Source organism: Astatotilapia calliptera, chromosome 10 (genome assembly GCF_900246225.1).
Source record: "Astatotilapia calliptera chromosome 10, fAstCal1.2, whole genome shotgun sequence".
NCBI classification, from domain to species: Eukaryota; Metazoa; Chordata; class Actinopteri; order Cichliformes; family Cichlidae; genus Astatotilapia; species Astatotilapia calliptera.
The window spans coordinates 22,332,853-22,352,225 of record NC_039311.1 but is presented as its reverse complement, the minus strand read 5'-3'; the positions used below and the strand labels follow the sequence as shown (position 1 = coordinate 22,352,225).

The 19,373-nt window shown below is 38.2% G+C and overlaps 1 protein-coding gene across 4 annotated transcripts in view; it reads left to right on the top strand.

Annotated features, from left to right (window-relative positions):
• Positions 1-19,373, top strand: part of jakmip2 (janus kinase and microtubule interacting protein 2) — a 28,100-nt gene that overhangs the window by 3,235 nt on the left and 5,492 nt on the right. For 3 of the 4 annotated variants that reach the window (XM_026181551.1, XM_026181553.1, XM_026181554.1), the window contains exons 2-19: positions 8,416-8,663; positions 10,351-10,605; positions 10,753-10,995; positions 12,240-12,449; positions 12,863-12,961; positions 13,113-13,259; positions 13,367-13,507; positions 15,081-15,137; positions 15,437-15,559; positions 15,795-15,923; positions 16,568-16,651; positions 16,773-16,835; positions 16,927-17,025; positions 18,058-18,159; positions 18,289-18,342; positions 18,426-18,491; positions 18,580-18,648; positions 19,171-19,248. In XM_026181551.1, the coding sequence (XP_026037336.1) occupies positions 8,535-8,663; positions 10,351-10,605; positions 10,753-10,995; positions 12,240-12,449; positions 12,863-12,961; positions 13,113-13,259; positions 13,367-13,507; positions 15,081-15,137; positions 15,437-15,559; positions 15,795-15,923; positions 16,568-16,651; positions 16,773-16,835; positions 16,927-17,025; positions 18,058-18,159; positions 18,289-18,342; positions 18,426-18,491; positions 18,580-18,648; positions 19,171-19,248 (2,148 nt within the window). In that variant the 5' untranslated portion in view covers positions 8,416-8,534. Of the gene's footprint in view, positions 1-3,150; positions 3,444-8,415; positions 8,664-10,350; positions 10,606-10,752; positions 10,996-12,239; positions 12,450-12,862; positions 12,962-13,112; positions 13,260-13,366; positions 13,508-15,080; positions 15,138-15,436; positions 15,560-15,794; positions 15,924-16,567; positions 16,652-16,772; positions 16,836-16,926; positions 17,026-18,057; positions 18,160-18,288; positions 18,343-18,425; positions 18,492-18,579; positions 18,649-19,170; positions 19,249-19,373 lie in introns of those variants that run through there. The other variant, XM_026181552.1, reaches the window with a different exon arrangement.

Sequence of the window (19,373 nt, the reverse complement as noted above, 5' to 3'; positions counted from 1 at the left end):
AAAAATCCACATCAATAGGTGGAAGGCTTGGTGGTGGCACATATTAAACAAAAGACTTCCAACCATGTGACTGTTTGGACAGGGTTAGGGAAAAAATGCTTGGCTAGGCTTTGAGAAAATCCCGATATGGGGAAAATGAACCTTTTCAGAATGTTATCCACAGAATTCTAGCATCTGTAAAAAGCTTAAAGCTTACTTAAAAAAAGCTTACTGTAAAAGGTATAGTCCTACAAGTAGTGCTGACGCCTGTTTTCTGAAAAAGATAAGGTGTTTTACATGCCCTTACCACAAGAGTAAGTTTACATATAAAGGGGTTATTTCAGTCATCTTCAAGCTTGACCACTGTTTACCACATACTGTATAAATAAATGTTTGCAGAAATCAGTAGGGTCCCGTTTTGGAGCAAAGATTGTATGTAATCTCTTTATGATACATAAAATCAATGGCAGTGAATTAGCTGCCATTAATTTAAATGCATTTGGCAAAACTGTAACACACACTGCTATATGCAGAATCAGCATGTAGTCCAGGTTAACATTAAATCACTAGCAATTGTTCAAACAATGCAAAAATGCGTCCTTGTGACCATCAATCATTTCTGTGTTTTAACTCTATTTTCAGTCACACTGAAGCTGCGGCTCGTATTTCTAATGCTCCCTCTGATAGTCTGCTGGAAAATCCAGCGCTAACAACCAAATTTAATGTCTGAGGAGTCAAAAGTGGGTCATGGTGCCAGTGTGCTTCGTGTCGTAGTATTTAATGCACACAAGCTCACATTGATACACCAACACCATGATACATGCACATACACTCATTCAGAGTGCAAAGAGAAAATCAGTTCTTTTTCATTCTTAGCTGTTTTTTTCATATTAAAAAAATCAGTTACTGTGAGCATGGATGGTTTTAGTTAAGACTTACCAATCATATCTCCCAGTCATCACAGTACTATTACTACAAAACGTGTTCCACTTACATGGTTTTGTTTTTAGTGTGTTTGACCAGTGGTTGTTGAAGCCTAACTTAGGGACATTTTATAATGTGAATGATGCCATCACACTTTAAAACTCCTAGGTCATTGTCCAGCTGTGCAGTTCCTTAGAGCTTTTTCACATTTTAGCTCTCTGTTCTGTGTATTCTAATGTATTTTGTAGTGTATTGACTTCATGGCTTAGTCGTGACACTCTAATGAACTCTGTTTGAAGCTTCTGACCCCTACTATCATTGAAAAGCTCAGATAAGGTTGTTGTTCTGCTTGCTCAGCAACAAATTGCATTAACATTTAGATCAACACATTGTTTCTCAGTATTGGATTAGAAATTGGACAGTTACAATATTATTATTTTAGGTGATCTAAAATCTGCCTCGAAATGAATACCAGAAGTCTTTAAGATGTCACATTTACCATACAGCTTCAAAAGGCAGTAGCAGTCACTCAGTACAGCTGTGACTTTTTCCTGTTTTACATGCATTTCTTAGTGAAGCTTCAAGCTCACCTGGAACTTTTTTAGGACTGAATAGCCGACAAAAATATCAACTAACTCGAAACCATAGTTAAGCACTTAGACACTAGAGATGTAGATTTTTTTTCTCTCTCAGGAATTGATGAAAATTATACCAAAAGGAAAGTGGATTTTGGGCTAATAGTTATTAATGGCATTCTGGCACCTTCAGTTAAAGAGCAACTAAACCTGATAGGGGGATTTATGCATAATACAGTAAAAGGAGTTTTTCTTCAGTGAGGTAATAAAAAAATAAAAAATAAAAAAGCAAATATCACCAAACACAAAAACATGTTTTAATGTAGCTTGCCACAGCGTGTCTGCTAGGTAGACGTACAGTCGGTTTATTTTTCAGGGAGTGGAAAAAGAAATCCATTACATTACAACATCTGTGACATTTTCAGGGATGGAGAAAGATGTAAGAAAGTGAGGAAAGGCGAGAAAGATAAGAGATTTTTCAAAGGTAGAAACTGCAAGGACATTTGAAAAACTGGAATTTTAAAGCTTCTTATAATGTCCTAATTGATTCTGTAGTGTTTGGATCGAAACATAATGTTGCAAATTTCTTTTTTTTATACTGTGAAAGTCATTCCAAACAAAGTGAAGTATAAGAACTTTGTGTTTTTCAGAGGGTGTCGTTTAGAGCAGGCTGAAGTCACTAGCTTGAAAGACTGCGGTGAAGTTTCCAGTAATGCACCACTATATGCTGGATGCAGAGTGGCTGTGGTGTTCATGTTCAGTGTTAGGTTACATCTAGGATTGCAGACATCACTTTAAATTTAAGGTGATGACACTGATTAGATTCACTTGCCAAATCCTTCCTTTTGCACTAGCTTTATGCTGTCTAGGTGTTGGAAAGCAGCCACGGTAGCTCGTGTAACCTTGCTTATTTGTTTGAATTCAGTTGACTAAATCCACAAAGAGCAGAGAATCTGGTCAGCCGATGACAGCCTGTACATAACAAATCTCACAAGGAAAATTACTGTGACTTATTTCTAGGTGGTTCTTTTCCCCATACACTGCTACACACAATCTTTTCACGCCTGCCAAATCTCACTTTACCCTCTGCTTGTCAGGTGTACAGTAGTACCATGACACAAAATAATTGCTTTTGCTATCTGTCTGTGAGACAAAATATTTTGGTAAGTTGGATTTCTAATTGATATTATGCATTTATGTTTATTATATCAACAATATTTAAGACCCTGTTAAAAACTTCAAAATAATCAACTGACAATAAATAAATAAATGTCCATCTTTGTTCAAGTGCAATTAAACAATTGTTGAATTAGAATTATGGACCATTTAATTGTTGGAGAAATTGCTGTTGAGTATTTTTTTTTTAAAGGTTTTTTTATACTTGGTTGGCATCTCTTTGCCTGTCATCTCCACATAACTCAAGTCGATTGCTTACCATGCAGTACTGACCTATAAAGATATCCTTGTATACGGTATAAACACTGGGAACATAGACAGCAGTCCAAGAAACATGTTTTAAATATCAGCACTGAATTGAAGGTGAACGTGATTGGTCACAAATGCATAAAATAGTGGTCTTTGTGGATTAAAGAGGTATGGTCACCACATATATTTGATCTCATAGCATTAGCATCCTGGTTTGCTCACATGAGCTATACATTTTAGAGATAATGGTTAAATCTCTATAGTTAAAAATGTATTATTCAAGTGATGCTGCTGTGATGGATGCTTGATCTTCTTGATCTGCTGAGTGCTCACTAGTTCTTAGAGGAATACTGTCAACAGAGTTTGAAAGATTTGGTTCCCTAAACCCTTCTTGGCATGAAAGATGCATTTTCATTAACTTGTCTTAGTCTGTGAGTCCATAAAGTGTTACCCAGTTATGTCATTTCTTATCCAAGAGGCTGCTGTAGCTGTCGGGTTTCTTACAGTTAGTTTCGACGGCTACCAGGAAGCTTGTATAAGGTACTGATACTCTAAGATTTTCTTTTATATAGTTTCTTAGTCTTGTGTGATGTTGATTGCTAATATTGTTGTAAAGATTTTGAGTGATTGTGTTGTGTGAAGTATGTTGAGTGTATATTGCACTTTTTAAAAATATAGCAAGTTGTCATTTTTTGCAGTATTAGGGTTGAAATTTGTCTCTTTACAAAAGAGTCTTGTGTTGTCTTAGCATCCTTTATTGTTTTATTTATTTCCTCATTTGAATCTATTTAAACTTTTTATGCAAATGAAACATGAATAATTTGCTAAATGGCTTGTAACCAGTCAGCTTTGTCCAAATATAAGATATAGGTTTAGAGTTTAGTGTTCTAGTGAGCTACAGTTTTTATGATGATGATCCCCAATCACAGCATTATAATTTTATCATAATATAATACTAAAATATATCTGAGAGATGCCTCTCAGACTAGCTTAAATTGTCCATTACCTGCCATTTAGCAGCTTCCAAAAAATTCCTTACTTTATATGCAAGGCTTCCCGCTATAAAACCCCATGTTTAAATATTAAACTGGCTCTCATTGGAAAAGAGGACAGTGCTGAGTAAGAATATTACTTGGCTGTTCCTGAGGGAAATATAGATCACAAATGACAGCTCTGAAGTATTTTTTTGCTATTTGTTAACAAGCAAGGAAATATGAATCACAATCCTTCCCTAAAAATCTTGTTGAGAGTCACCAAAGATGCCTGATACTGAAAGTGAAAACTAGAAGTAGAAGCCTGTAAGGTTAAAAAGTGGGTACTTGTGTTGCACTGAGCAGTGGGACCTATAATGCCTCTGTGTGGGTGAATAATGTTAATTTGGCTAGCCAACAGATCATTTCCCTGCTGGGGAACGTAACTGCAATCAGATTGACTTAGGCTTATCGCAAATACATATCTAGCCTACTCCTCCAGAACAGTATCTGGCTTCTGTGGATGGTTTGTAGGTTAATACAGTATTAGTAGTCATGGTGAGGCGGTTGGCTTTGCATGATGATGGTCTAGTCAGTTTAACCAAAATGAAATAAGATGACTTGTCAATGAATTATCAGCATTACTATTATTAGAGTTTTCATATATGGGTATTGCACTCATGCCACAAAGGAGAGTGTTGTACATTGTATAACAACATTATGAATATCAAAGAAACAGGAAGTGTTCCTGTAAATGTAGAGTACCTCAACTGCCTTAGTATTTTCCATATTATAAAAACTTGTGTACAATACACCAATGTAAACTTATATCAAATGTATATTTTCCAGTCAACATTTGCTTTTTCTGTGTTCAAAAACACACGCGATGGGTGAAGAAACAACCCGGTTTGCCTTCAAAACAACATGAAAACTACATAAATCCTCCAAAAAGTGTTTTTCACATCACTTGTGGCTCTGGAAAAATTGTTATAGGGACTTGTTAATATGGCCAAATATTTAATTATTTCATAATAGTCGATCTAATTAATTAAATATTAAGAAAACAAATATATATATATATACAATTGAATTGGCAGGAAAAATATCTGTTGAAATATTTCATGTTTAAGGGTGCAAATCTGGTTATACTTTCACATCATACTTAGAAATCTACTGAAGATGCAAACTCGAGTAAGCTCAAGTTTCCTCTGCAAACATTTTCAAATTCGTTCATAGATTACAGACAGTGGTGTTAAAATGGTAATGTACATGACATAACTGTCCTGCACTCTTATTGCAAATCATTTTTGAAGTTGCTACTTGTTGCTACTTCATTAGTGTTACTTTGGACAGCCTCCTGAAGTGATGCTTAATAACGTCAGCAGTACTTCTGAAAAGCCGCACTGTAAACTAACTGCAAAATAAGGAGCCCGTGTGGACTAAACGTGATGATTACTTCATCTCTAATCTGCATCGTCAAATCTGTTAAGCAATGTTATGTCATTCCACTTCAGATTATGAGGGACGTAGTCCAGTTCCTTGTGAGTCATTGTGACAATGCACAGTCTTTTTCACTTTCATATGAACATTTTGTGGGTAGTGTATTAGAGGAAAACAGTCTGCACGTCTCTACAAATGTGTTAAAACAGTGACCTTGTAACAATGTTTCCAAAGAGTTTAGAAACAGTTTAATCTATAAACCTTTGGTTGAATCTGCATAGAACAGGCAAAGTCACGAATAGCTGATAGTCATATTTATATGTATATATATGCCATTTAAGAAGAATTTTAGCAGCACAGCCATTACAAGAGCCTAGTAATGGCTAACCTTCATCATCCAAATCATCAAGGGACTATCTATTTCTGTGTTCTTCATAAGGTATTAAAAGTAAAGTTAAAAATTTCAGCAGAATACATTTTTATGACTAATATTAAATACAACATGTGTGTTGTACACACAGTCACACGCAATACATCATACTCTGTTTTTCATAATTAACATATTTCATGTTAGCATATGCATAATACATTAAAAAAGGCACCAAACCTGTAATCTTTAGACTGCAACTCCAGATGGTAATTTGAGTATTTATTATTTATCTATTATTTTTTTTAGACAGATTGGTCAAGGTAAAGCCTATATTTACCTTCTTGTGTAATTAATTTGATTGCCATAAGAACAATGTCTGTTTTAATCAGTAAAGCAACATATATATGAGCTAAAAGCTGTCCTTTTGGCTCATGAGTTTGCCATTTATTTTTCTCTACCACTGAGCAAGACATTGAAGCCTTACTGTACATCTTACACGCAGATGCAGTAAGTGCGGTAGGCCTGCATTACCATCTTTAGGTGACCTTAGCTTCTTGAGGTGACTGTTGTTGTGATTTGGTCCTATATAAATAATATTGAAATGAACTGAGCATTATTTTACCCCAGACTAGTGTGTGAATGTGTGAAAATAGACTGGGTTCAGTAAACTGATAGGACAAGTCTCTCGTAGTCTTATTTTAGCCCAAATGTCCTATATTTGCTGCACAAGTCTATCTGTGGCTTTTAGCAGGTCGTTGGCTTTCAGATGACCTCAGGCTGTGCACAAACAGAAGTCAGATTGTGGGGCAGGAAGGATTACCACTGACTCGGCATATCCAGACAACCATCTGTTCCAAAACCACTTTGGTTTGATAATAAGCCAATATGATCAGGACAATTTCACTTCCTACTTGCTTGTTCAGGTTTTATTTACACCGCAAAATTTCTCAAATGAAAATCTCTTGCCACAGAAATTGTCATTATTGGCTTCTTTCTGTCTAGGCAAAGCTTCTTGTGACACACTGGATCTGTATGACCTTAGGGATTTACCATAACATCATGCATGTGTAGGTCATCATACTGATAGTAAAAAATTATGAGGATGTTTCTATTGTGTGCATTGTGTTTACTGCTTTTTTGTTATGTTAATGAGTGACTATAATTTCTTGCGTGACTATAATTAGGCATGTAACAGTTGTAGTCAAACAAGAAATCGAATGCACATGAAAGAAGCTGACCGAGCAACAGTCACAAAGAACTACAGTTCTAAAAGGTTTTATGTAACTTTTTTATGGACATGCGGAATTTACAGGCATAAAAAAATATTGAATATAACAGATTCTATAAGGCTGAGAACAAAATACTTTTAGGAAGTGGCATCAAACTGCTTTATGCCACAAAGTGAGGAAAAAAAACAGGGACCAACTCTGGCTTTCCTTTCACAGGTCCCAGTTAATGGACGGGACAAGGTGTCTCACATGGTTTTGAAAGCAAAAAGGCAGGGGCTCCTGAGATAAATCTGTATAAGTGCAGAGGAAACTGCTCACAGGAGGTTTCAAACAAATAAATCAGAAAGTAACCGAGTTAATATTGTCATAATTATGAGCTTTTCCATTTAGGTAAGCCAAGTGCAAAATTCCATAAACATGAGGCTAATATTAGCCTAATCCCTAACCTTAAATGGGTTGCTGGGAGATCTGAATATTAACAAATTAGAACTAAATTCTTCAAAAAACCCTTATCTCCATTTTTTATGCCATGCTAGCAGTGTGGCTTTGAAGGATTACCATTTTAATTCCACAACTTCTCAACTGCATGTGGCCAAACTGCAAGAAAGCTGGTCTCCCCAAGGGGAGTCCTAATGAATTTAGTAGGTCCATGACTTTTTGGGTAACTGTTACTCAGAAAGTAGAGGTTGACCACTAATTACTACGCTGGTAGTTTTAAAACTGTATCAGTGGTGTCTGCATGTTGAACAGATAACATATATATACAGATAGATAGATACGGTAAAAAGTCCCAAGTGGTCAATCATACTTGAAAAGCCCAACAAAACTGTAGTGTATTTATATTTTTACCATTTATACTGACGTTTAATAATTGGAGCATGTTGTCTTTTCTACCAAACTAAGGTAGTGCATGTTTTCATTTTGAGCCTGTTAACTGGCATGAACATTTAGCCCAAATATGCACTATTCCCAAGTTTGTTACTGTATTTTTCAGTTACATATTTCAGATTACATTAGATAAGATTAGACTTCATTCATCATTTTTATATAATTACCTAAAAATGAAATAGCCTTCGTTAGCCAACAAGCTGGTGGTGGAAATTGGTTTGAGGAGCTTAGCGTTAGGGCTAGGTTTTAGCTAGGTTATAGCCTAGCATTAACACCTCCACCCTTGTCTCTCTTCCATGTGCTCTTGCGATGTTAACAATGCATGGTTGTCCTAATCCTGGGTGAGACCAGTGTTTTTTATCTGGGCTTATACAGTGTAGCAGGACAAGCTTGCTAAAACACTGTATTTCCCCTAATCGGTGATTCCTACAGTGGTTTCATACCTTTTGGTTTGCTTGTCTGAAGTCTGACGGGGCAAAACATCAGTTTTGTTGCTATGTTTCCAGGAATTTATTATTTCAAAGTACAAGAATCTTAATCATACTCTGTTTAAAGTAAATCTGGACTTGCTTTGTCTAACTCTGTCACTCTTTTGTCTCTCCTCCTACCCCAAGCCCTTGTGTCTAATAGGAGAATGAGGAAGAGGAGGAACTGGAAACCTTGGGAGCACCTCGGAACGCTTATATGAAGTCTCAATGAAAGCATTAGAACAGCCTCTCTAGTTCTTGAATCAATGGCTAAGAAAGGGCGTACGAAGGGCGAGAAGCCCGAAGCCCTTATTTCTGCCTTACAGGCAGCTAATGAAGATCTCAGGTCCAAGTTGACTGACATTCAGATAGAGCTGCACCAAGAAAAATGCAAGGTACTGTACTACATCTCATATACATATATATATATCTGGACTATTATCTCTTGGACCACTTTCTGTGTAAATACAGTATTTTTAAAACCTTAATAAAGTTTAAATGTTAAAACGTTCAGAACCATCACTGACAGCTTGAGAAATTTTTATAGTATGTACACTGAACAAAAATATAAACGCAACACTTTTGTTTTTGCTCCCATTCCCCATGGGATGGACGTAGAGACCTAAAATTCATTCCAGATACACAATATAACCATCCCTCCCAAACAGTGGTCACAAATCAGTCCAAATGTGTGGTAGTGGGCACATCTGCCATATTGAGATAATCCATCCCACCTCACAGGTGTGCCACATCAGGATGCTGATCTGACATCATGAGTAGTGCACAGGTGTACCTCAGACTGCCCACAACAAAAGGCCACCCTGGAATGTGCAGTTTTTTGCGCTATTGGGGGTCTGGGGACCCAGAACCGGTCAGTATCTGGTGTGACCACCATTTGCCTCATGCAGTGCAACACATCGTCGCATGGAGTCTATCAGATTGTCAATTGTGGCCTGTGGAATGTTGGTCCACTCCACTTCAATGGCTGTGCGAGGTTGTTGGATATTCGTGGGAACTGGTACACGCTGTCGTATACGCCGGTCAAGCACATCCCGAACATGCTCAATGGGTGACATGTCCGGTGAGTATGCTGGCCATGCAAGAACTGGGACATTCTCAGCTGCCGTCTGCCCTGAACAATGTGAACCATGATTCATCCGTGAAGCGCACACCTCTCCAACGTGCCAGACGCCATCGAATGTGAGCATTTGCCCACACAAGTCTGTTACGGCGACGAGCTGGAGTCAGGTCAAGACCCCGATGAGGACGACGGGCATGCAGTTGAGCGTCCCAGAGACGGTTTCTGACAGTTTGTGCAGAAATTGTTTGGTTGTGCAAACCAATTGTTCCAGCAGCTGTCTGGGTGGCTGGTCTCAGACGATCTTGGAGGTGAACCTGCTGGATGTGGAGGTCCTGGGCTGGTGTGGTTACACGAGGTCTGCGGTTGTGAGGCCGGTTGGATGTGCTGCCATATTCTCTGAAACGCCTGTGGAGACGGCTTATGGTTGAGAAATGAACATTCAATGCATGGGCGACAGATCTGGTTGACATTCCTGCTGTCAGCATGCCAATTGCACGCTCCCTCATTGCTTGTGGCATCTGTGGCATTTTGCTGTGAGACAAAACTGCACATTCCAGGGTGGCCTTTTGTTGTGGGCAGTCTGAGGTACACCTGTGCACTACTCATGATGTCAGATCAGCATCCTGATGTGGCACACCTGTGAGGTGGGATGGATTATCTCAATATAGCAGATGTGCCCACTACCACACATTTGGACTGATTTGTGACCACTGTTTGGGAGGGATGGTTATTGTGTATCTGGAATGAATTTTAGGTCTCTACGTCCATCCCATGGGGAATGGGAGCAGTAACAAAGGTGTTGCATTTATATTTTTGTTGAGTGTATATATATATCTGGACTATTATCTCTTGGACCACTTTCTGTGTAAATACAGTATTTTTAAAACCTTAATAAAGTTTAAATGTTAAAATGTTCAGAACCATCACTGACAGCTTGAGAAATTTTTATAGTATGTATTTATGAAAAATAACCAAACCCTTCCTTCCGTGTTCCTCTAAAGGTGAGCAAACTGGAGCGAGACAAGGTGCAAGAGGTGAAGCGGGTGCGAGAGCAGGAGCAGCACCGTCATACTGCCATGCTAACAGAGCAGCGGGCAAAGTGGCATGAGGAAAAGCAAAAGGAGCTCCAGGCTCTCAGGGAAAACCTGACACGGCAGCACGAGCAAGAACTGGCCCGCCATGCTAAAATCAAAGACCAGGAAAACCAGAGGCTGAAAGCAGCACTGAATGCCATGCGTGATGGCAGTGGAGAGAAGGTGAGTTTAAAGATGTCCGTTAAACAGATTTTAAGATTTTCATTCCACCCTACACTTACTTGTGTTTCAGAAAAATGTAAAAAGAATAAATAAATAAAACTCTTATCAACCTAGTCAACCTTTTTCTTTCTGCCTTCACTTTTTCAGGTACGCACAGCACTGACTCTTGAAGCCAAGGAGGACGCACGTCGTTTCTTTGACCAGGAGAGAGTTAAACTCCTGCAAGAGATAGCAGAGCTGAAGTCTACTAAAAAGCAGACTGACGAGGCTCTCAGCAACATGATCCAGGCTGACAAGATGAAGGCTGGGGACCTGCGGGTGGAGCACCAGCAGCACCAGGAGCAGATCTCTAAGATCAAATGGGACTGTGAGAAAGACATCCGCAGACTGGTATGAACAGTCACTGCAAATAAACACCATAAAACTAGAAACAGGTTTCACATGTATCTTCAACATATGAATAATGAGCATGTCAAAATTTCTGCGTCCATGAATCTGTGACCTTAGGACTCATAAATAACTACACATAAAAAATGTTAGGGAAATCTATTTATGTTTTATGTGTTTGAAAGAAAAAAAAAACAGATTTTTAAATCACCAAAAATAAGTGTTGGTATACTCTTTAAAATCTTTTATTGTTTGAGCTTTAGTAGACACAACTCTATAATGGATTCACTCTCTCACGAGACTTCGAGAAGTATTCAAAGAATTTTAACAGGAATCATTACTTGAATAGTTTCTCTAGCTAGCCTGTGTCTACAACAGAGTATACAGTAGTCCGCACTTTAGTGCGAGTTGCATAGAGAAGAATGGGGTAGATTTCTATCTAATTAAATGAGCTACATTTGTGTTTAATGCAACCTATGTAAGAACAAAAGAGCAGCAGGGAAAACATTTTCATTTGTAACCTGCATAACGTAGAAACCTGGTGCTGAGAGAGTTTAATTATGGACACATCTAATGCTGCAAATTTCCTTCCAAATTGCTATCAAGGCAGTCTTTGTAATTTATCGGTCAGTCGAAATGCCTAAAATTAGCTTTTATTTAGCCAATAAAAAAAACAACAACAACATGATATTAAAATATCTGCATAAAATCTTTTCACACCTTTAAAACAAGCTTTAAAAATACTGATCAAGCCCTGAAAATAACAAAATAATTGCAAAATAATTTGTGGAATACATCCTTTAAGTGATAGGTTGCACGACAATGCCAGATGTAGCAAACATAATACAAATTAAACGTCATATATTCAATTTTATATTACATTTATGTCATTTTAAAATTTAATCAGAAGGCTCAATAAACACTGCACTTTCAAAAAAATTTCTCATAATTGCTTCATGGTTCAAGCATAACATGGTTAGGGTCAACTATTTATGGGTCTGTTGTTCCTCTCTACTTGTGTAAGTCGGTCTGGTTTCTTTACAGTTGTTTGTTAGTTTTTTAGAAATACATTAAAAGAAAATACAAACAAAAATCATATTAAACTTTCTGTTCTAACATTTAAAACCCTAATTCTGATCATAATGTCATAAAGAGTGATGGGAACAATTCGGATAGCATCGGAAATAAAACGCCTTCCTTTCAGCCATTACTTAATGATTTTTCCATTTCCTTCTCCCACACCACAGGTGGACGAAATCAAAGGTAAGGACCGCACCATTTTCGCTCTGGAAAAAGAACTGGAATCGACATCGGGTTACTTACAGAAGCTGCAGCTTCAGAAGGATGCCCTGGATGAACAGTTATTCCTTGTTAAGGAGGCTGAGTGTGGCCTGGGAAGCCCGAAAAGAGAAATCCCAGGCAGAGCTGGAGATGGTGCGGAGCACTGTGGCAGCCCAGTAAGTAGAGAAACCATCGAGAAGCAGCTCAGGGAATTAAAACAAATAATATTAAACTGCTAATTTAAAAGAAACTGTCTTACTTCTTGAATTCACTTCAATACTTTTGCTGAAGCACTTGAGTGCGCACTTGGTTTAGATTGTTTTAAAAGTCTAATAGTCAAAATGGAAACCATGTCATGTACACACTCAGGCATTTCTGTAAGTGCCAAACTATAAAAGACTATAAGAGAGGGGCGGTCCGCACATGAATCAGCTCCAAGCTATAATTTAATTTTAATCAGTGCAAAACAAAACCACTACAAGACAGGATGGACTGTTCTGTTTTGCAGTCCATTACATCACGTATTCTTCACACTTCCCTTGTGACTTGATTGGTCAAATGATAAAGGATTGCATTTTGTTTGTTTCAGGACATGAGGAGAAACCAGAGGCGTATGGCTGAACTCAATGCGACTATACGCAAGCTGGAGGACCGCAACTCGCTGCTGGGGGATGAGAGGAATGAACTGGTACGATGAAATTCAAGAAACTTAATTCATTTTTAATGTTTCTGCTTTTCCTTGAAAGTTCCCAGCTGCTGTTTCGTTGTCATCTCTTTTCTTACGGGTCTTCCTTAATCACCATTTAAATTAAATTTATGATTTTTTTTCCCCTCACTAGCTGAAACGTGTTCGAGAGTCAGAGAAGCAGTGTAAGCCCCTGCTGGACAAGAACAAGCTGCTGAGTAAGAGGAATGACGATTTGACCCAGACGATCCAGAAGCTGGAGGAGAAGCTGAAGAGCCTGATGAAAGAAAACCTTGAGATGGTCTGCACAAAGTATCAGTAGCCTCATTCTGTATATACGCACGCTGACTTACACTTGAATAGTGTGATCTCAGTGGACACTTCTCTGTGTTTTTTGTGGATCTGCAGAAGGAGCGGATAAACTCTCATCCTCCACTGAAGAAGCTAAAGTCTCTCAATGACCTGGACCAAGCCCATGATGACCAGGAAATAGCCTTTCTCAAGCTTCAAGTCTTGGAGCAGCAAAGCATGATTGATGAACTGACAAGAGTATGTTTCTTATAGTGTTTCAGTAATTTATCAAGTAAGCCATGTTGTTGCCGTGATGCTCTGACATTTTGACACAGTCCTGATACAACACGGAATCTTTCTGCTTAGGTCAGATAGATTCAGATGAAAAGGAAGTAATTTCAGAGGATAATGAGCTATTATGACATCATGGTCAAGATGACCCACAGTAGGGACCTGCTCCAAACAGGACATAGTTTGCTGAAAATTGGTGTAATGCTTGTTAATCTTGTGAAAATGTATTGCCATGACTATCCTTACTAGAAAACTAGAAAATCAAGCACAGTATAGAGCATATCCCAGTTTATATGTTTGGGTTTGCTAAATATGACCCATAGCAGGAATTTCAGATGAGTTTTTTGTCTACAATCATCCATTTTGATGGTATTTCAATCACACATATTCTAAAACCACATATGTGTTGTTTACATCTGTAGTACACTACTTTGCAAAAGTCTCGAGCCACCCATCATTTTGTCTTCAGGAATAGTTCTCCAGGCTTTTTGAAGGACACCCCAAATCTCTTATGGATTTGGCTGCCTTTTGTTGCTTCACCTGTTAAAATGATGCCACACTGCTGGAGTAATGTTGAGGTCCGGACTCTGGGGAAGCCAACATTTCTATCTAAATGTGCTTTTACTGCACTGGTAGTGTGTTTGGGATCGTCATCATGCTGAAAATAAAATGAAGCTCTTGCCAGTCTGAGCCTTTCCAGGTGGTATTGTGTGGTAAATAAAAATATGGATGATACTTTTCAAGTTATATAATTCCACCAATTTTTAATCAAAATTGATGGAATTTCTCTTTCCCTTCCTTAAGAAGGAAACAGCTGCTACTCCACTGAGACCGTCTCTGATGAGGCTTGATGGATCAACTGAAGGACTAGCTGGATCTCAGATCCGGTGTCAGGTCTTTGATGGATCTGTTTCTCAAAGGTCATGACTTTCACATATTGTTGCAGGAACCTTTTTAGCCCTGCCACTTCTTCTTTTGTCCTTCACTTGTTCAGCTGCCTAATTTCTTTCAAGGATACACGGTCGGTACACCATGCGAGATATGTTAGGTTTTTTGCTAATAGCTCTTTGAGAATCACCTTGAAACATATCAAACTGTGTTATCGTCATCATTTTTTATTATATCCAACTAAAGAAATGCACCACTGGTTTGTCTATTGAGTTAGGTTCCTTTTTTATGCTTGGATGATTCTTAGGTCAGTGTTACGTGTTTAAACAAACAAACAAAATGTTTCTCTGAAAATAATTAGTACTGGACTGAAATTAAGTTAAAAACCAGTGTGTAAACATTCACAGATATTCAGAAAGCCTGGAGAACTATTGCTCTAGACCACTTTTTGTTTCCTTGGAAACAAATATAAAGAATTGAGGGGTGGCTCATGACTTTTGCACACCTATAGCATTTTTGCTATGGGGTAGCTCTTGTAATTTTGCTGCTTCTATAAATTTGATCATGTAACCTAAAGAAAGAAAATCAAAGAAAGTAACTGTGTCTTTAGTCGTATTGTTAAAGTGTGTTGTTCATCTGTCTGATTTTCCAGGACCGAGAAAAACTCCTAAGAAAGAAACGGCATAAAAGAAGTTCAAGGCCAATAAAGGTAGGATAAATTCAATTTGTTAATGGCTGCTTAATTTAAAGTGTGTGTAGAAAGTGTGCATTAAAAAACAGTATGGAAGTCAGTCCTGTTTGAGCGGATTGTTTCAATAAGAGTGTAAACTGTAGTTAAACAAATGAGTGCAAGGAGAAACTCGACCTGTTAATAATGCAAGAAACAAAACTAAAAATTGACAGTATTTAACACAAAACATGGCTTTTTGTTAAATGTGAAGCACCAAAAGGAAAAAAAAGTGTATTGATTGCTCTATCGTGAAAGATTTTGGTATTTATTTTCTGCAGAGGCATATCGTGGTTGATACTTTCTTTGGGTATGATGAAGAGTCTATGGACTCAGAGACATCCTCAGTGGCTTCATTTCGAATGGACAGAACTCCTGCTACTCCTGAGGAAGACCTGGATGATGTATGAGCTTATATTTATCATATCCAAAAGATAGTCTAGCATTAATCTCAGTAATCTCATTTATATTCACATCAGGGCCTTCAATTGTGTTTTTACTTTTTAAACTTCTGCTATCAACATCAAATTTGTTCAGTCATACCAGCTGGGTAATGTTAGCTCATCAGATGTATCAGTATAATGATGCTGTCTCCTAGAATCATAACCTTTGATCTTTTTCCTGTGTGTATCAATCAAGAGTCTAGCCAACGAGGAGTCAGAGCTACGTTTCCGTCAGCTCACCAGGGAATACCAGGCCTTACAGCGAGCTTACGCCCTGCTGCAGGAACAGAAAGGAGGCCTACTGGATGCTGAAATCGAAGCTAAGGTACATGTATAAAGATTAATTAACTAGTTACTGCTCAGTCTGGAAACCTCTGATCTGGTCTGAAACTGTAAAGTTACAATCCCCCAAAAATTCTAATGTCCCCCCCGAGGATTATTTAAGTTGGAGGTACAACACGGTTCATTCAAGGTTACGTCTGTCTGCCTTAGCAGTGAGAAATTCAGTTATTGAGAATTTTATTACCACTAGTCTGAAGTATTCATCTAAACACACGATTTATAAAATCATTTTTTGACATTTATTCTATCGTATGAGGCTGTAAAAGAGTCATTTTGAGCGTGGCCACATCATGTGGATGTCAGACGTACTTTTTAATTAGTTCAGCTGCCGTCATTGATTGGGTAATGTCCCATGCTTGACCAGGACACAAAACATTCTTTTAGACTTTTCAGTCGTTCTCTTTTAATGTCTGCATATAGCGACATTATGTACGTCGTATGTTGGGTTGAAATGCTGCAAAAAACCCCTCAAAAAACCAAAACAACATTTGTGAGAGTTTTAGGTGTGGCTTAAACAGATCCCATTATAGAGCCTGAGTGCAGTCAGAAGTGAATGTCAGACAAAAATTAAAATCTTGCAAGATTTGTAAAAAATTCTAATGAATATCTGTTTTGCTCCTGGTTCAGGCTCACGAACAGCTCCAAGCAGAGGTTCTCAGGTATAAAGCCAAGATAGAGGACTTGGAGAAGGAACTAACCCTGAAGGGACAGGTAGGATGCGTAAACACACGTATGAATGAAGGTGTTTGCATGTGTGCATGAAGGGATTGGAAAAAATAACCATATTTGTTTAATAAATATATGAAATGATGTGTACCTTTCCACTAATCAGGACTCCAAATGGGTTGAAGAGAAGCAGCTGTTCCTAAGAAGGAATCAGGAGTTGTTAGAAAAGGTTGGACTCACATTTTTTTCGATAATCAGTGAACAATGAAATAGTGGAAATGAAAACAGACACATTCATTCTGATCCTTTGTGGCACCCAGGTGGAAAAGTTGGAGTCAGACTGTAATCGGCTGCAGCAGGAGCTTCAAGACTCCAAAGATCAAAATGAACTGTTAGAGTTTAGGATACTGGAGCTAGAGGTACGTCACAAAGGGTTTTCTACCAAGTAAGATAAGGGTTGTCTGTGCGCCTAATAATCAGGTGAGCCTAAATAACTTGTGTGTTTTTTACTGAGTTAAAAACGTTTTGCTTTCCCAAGAGCTGAGAAAAAGTGATTTTAGTGTAATTATTACACAAACAACACTCTGGTGATTAAAGCAGCCACATTGGTTTTACATTTCATAGATTTTATTAAAGTGAATTAAACCACAGTGAAATATTTCATGGCAAATCAGGAGAGACTGTAGCCACTTTACAGGGGAAAAGAAGTGGTGTCCGAAATTATCGAATTTTTTCTGAAGGCTGGGGATTATATCGTTTCGTAAAAGTACAAGGTAAACTTTGAGTTGAACACAGTGAGGTTTTAAAAGAACAACACAACACAATCCCTGCTTTAACTCGAGGACTGTGGAGAAGAGCAGAATCGTTGTTTAACAGGGTGCATGCCTCGTGTCTTGGAATGGCTCCAAGAGTCTCTGATTTCCAAGCTCGATAACCAGCTGACAGCAGTTTCTGTGTTCTGGCTTCGCTCTGGTGCAGTGACTGACAGCACCTTACCAAGGCTTTAACTGCCACCTAGTGAACACAGAGGAAAAGTTCTTGCTCGGACGTGCCGTGCACATTCACCTGATTTCACCTCTGGCAACATCAAAGTGATTCAGCCTCGGTTTAAACTAAAAACCTCCAGCGCTGCTGTCAGGTTTGGCATGTCACTAGTCAGATGACAGCGTTTGCAATGAACTTGTGAACCAAGTTAGAAACTTTGTAGCTGAACAAAGACAGTGCTGCGTACTAAAACTCAAGCATGCAAAGAGAAACTGATAGGGACTGATATAATCCATCATTAGAACTCCGGGTAAGACTGTCACTCGTCCTGTTTTTTTCTCTCCTGATTTAAATATTAATTTTAGGCTCCTATGATAGAGATTATGTTATAATGCTGTTATAATTCATAGGAGGCTTTCAGAAGACTTTTTGCATAATAAAAAGTGGGTTTCTTTTTGCTGTTTTAGGAGCGCGAGAGGAGGTCTCCTCCATTCAACCATTTGAGAATGCATCCTTTCTCTGAGGGAGTCAGTGCACTGCAGATCTACTGTATGAAGGAAGGAGTTAAGGTGCGCAGTGAGACGGGCTGATGCTTTATCATAGTTTATCGTTAAGTAGCTAAAAACAGCAAAGATTAAATATTAAAGGAATTTATATGTATTTACGCCCTAATCAGCTTTATTGTCTTCTTTCCACAGGATGTATGCATACCAGATCTCATCAAACTGCTGGATATCCTCGGAGACAACGGGGTAAATTCATACGGAACTTAACATTTCATTTTCCGTCGCTAAAACATTTACATTATTAAGGTTTAAATGTCTTTTTTGTGCAGAACTTAAGGAATGAGGAGCAAGTGGCTATTATTCAGGCTAGCACTGTTTTGTCACTTGCGGAAAAGGTAAGGCTGGAAGCTACATTGTGTTTAAATTAACATCAGATTGTTCTGTTGTTTAATAAATCATATTTTGTTGCTTGTTATTTTCCAGTGGATTCAACAGATTGAGGGGACAGAGGCAGCACTGCACCAGAAGATGATGGACCTGGAGATAGAGATGGTGGGACACAACAAGGGGCAGACTTTGTTTCATGATTATCATTTGTGATATGACTGATTCTTCTGCTTAACCTTCTGCCTTTAAGACATTTAATTAACATTCCTTGGATAAAGTCACATCATACCCAAAGAGTCTCCATAACCAGTATTTGAAGCACCATGTGCCTGCTGCACATTAAGTTCTAGACTTGCACCGTGACACTTTAACAGGGAGGCGTTAAATGTTACTTAGTGGCACTGGGCTCAGTTAAAAAAAAAGAAAAAAAAAGAATAGATAGGAAAGGAAAAAAGAGAAATAATGACGATGGTTTATTGAATATTCCACGTTGTACCCAGATCCTTCCTGGAAGTTATGACTAGTAAACCGAACAAACAAAAAATCTGTCATTGATGTTGGGTTTTCTTCACAGATCCATATCTTATAGTTTCAAACAGTTAAACCACATGTTAGGAAGTGGTTTAAGTTTATGTTATCACTTCTTTCTCTGCTAAACACTGGTCCTAATATGCTCCATGTGTACAGGAGATGTTTTGCAAACAGAAAGGATATCTGGAAGAGGAGCTGGACTACAGAAAACAGGCCCTGGATCAGGCATACATGGTGGGTGTGTTTTTTGTCTCTTGTACATCTGGGGCTGAGAAAACAGTGCCTCGTTTTATTTGGGGTCTAAATTTCAGTTCCCAAGGTGACACATAATCTTATGATTAGAATCATGACAGTATTGT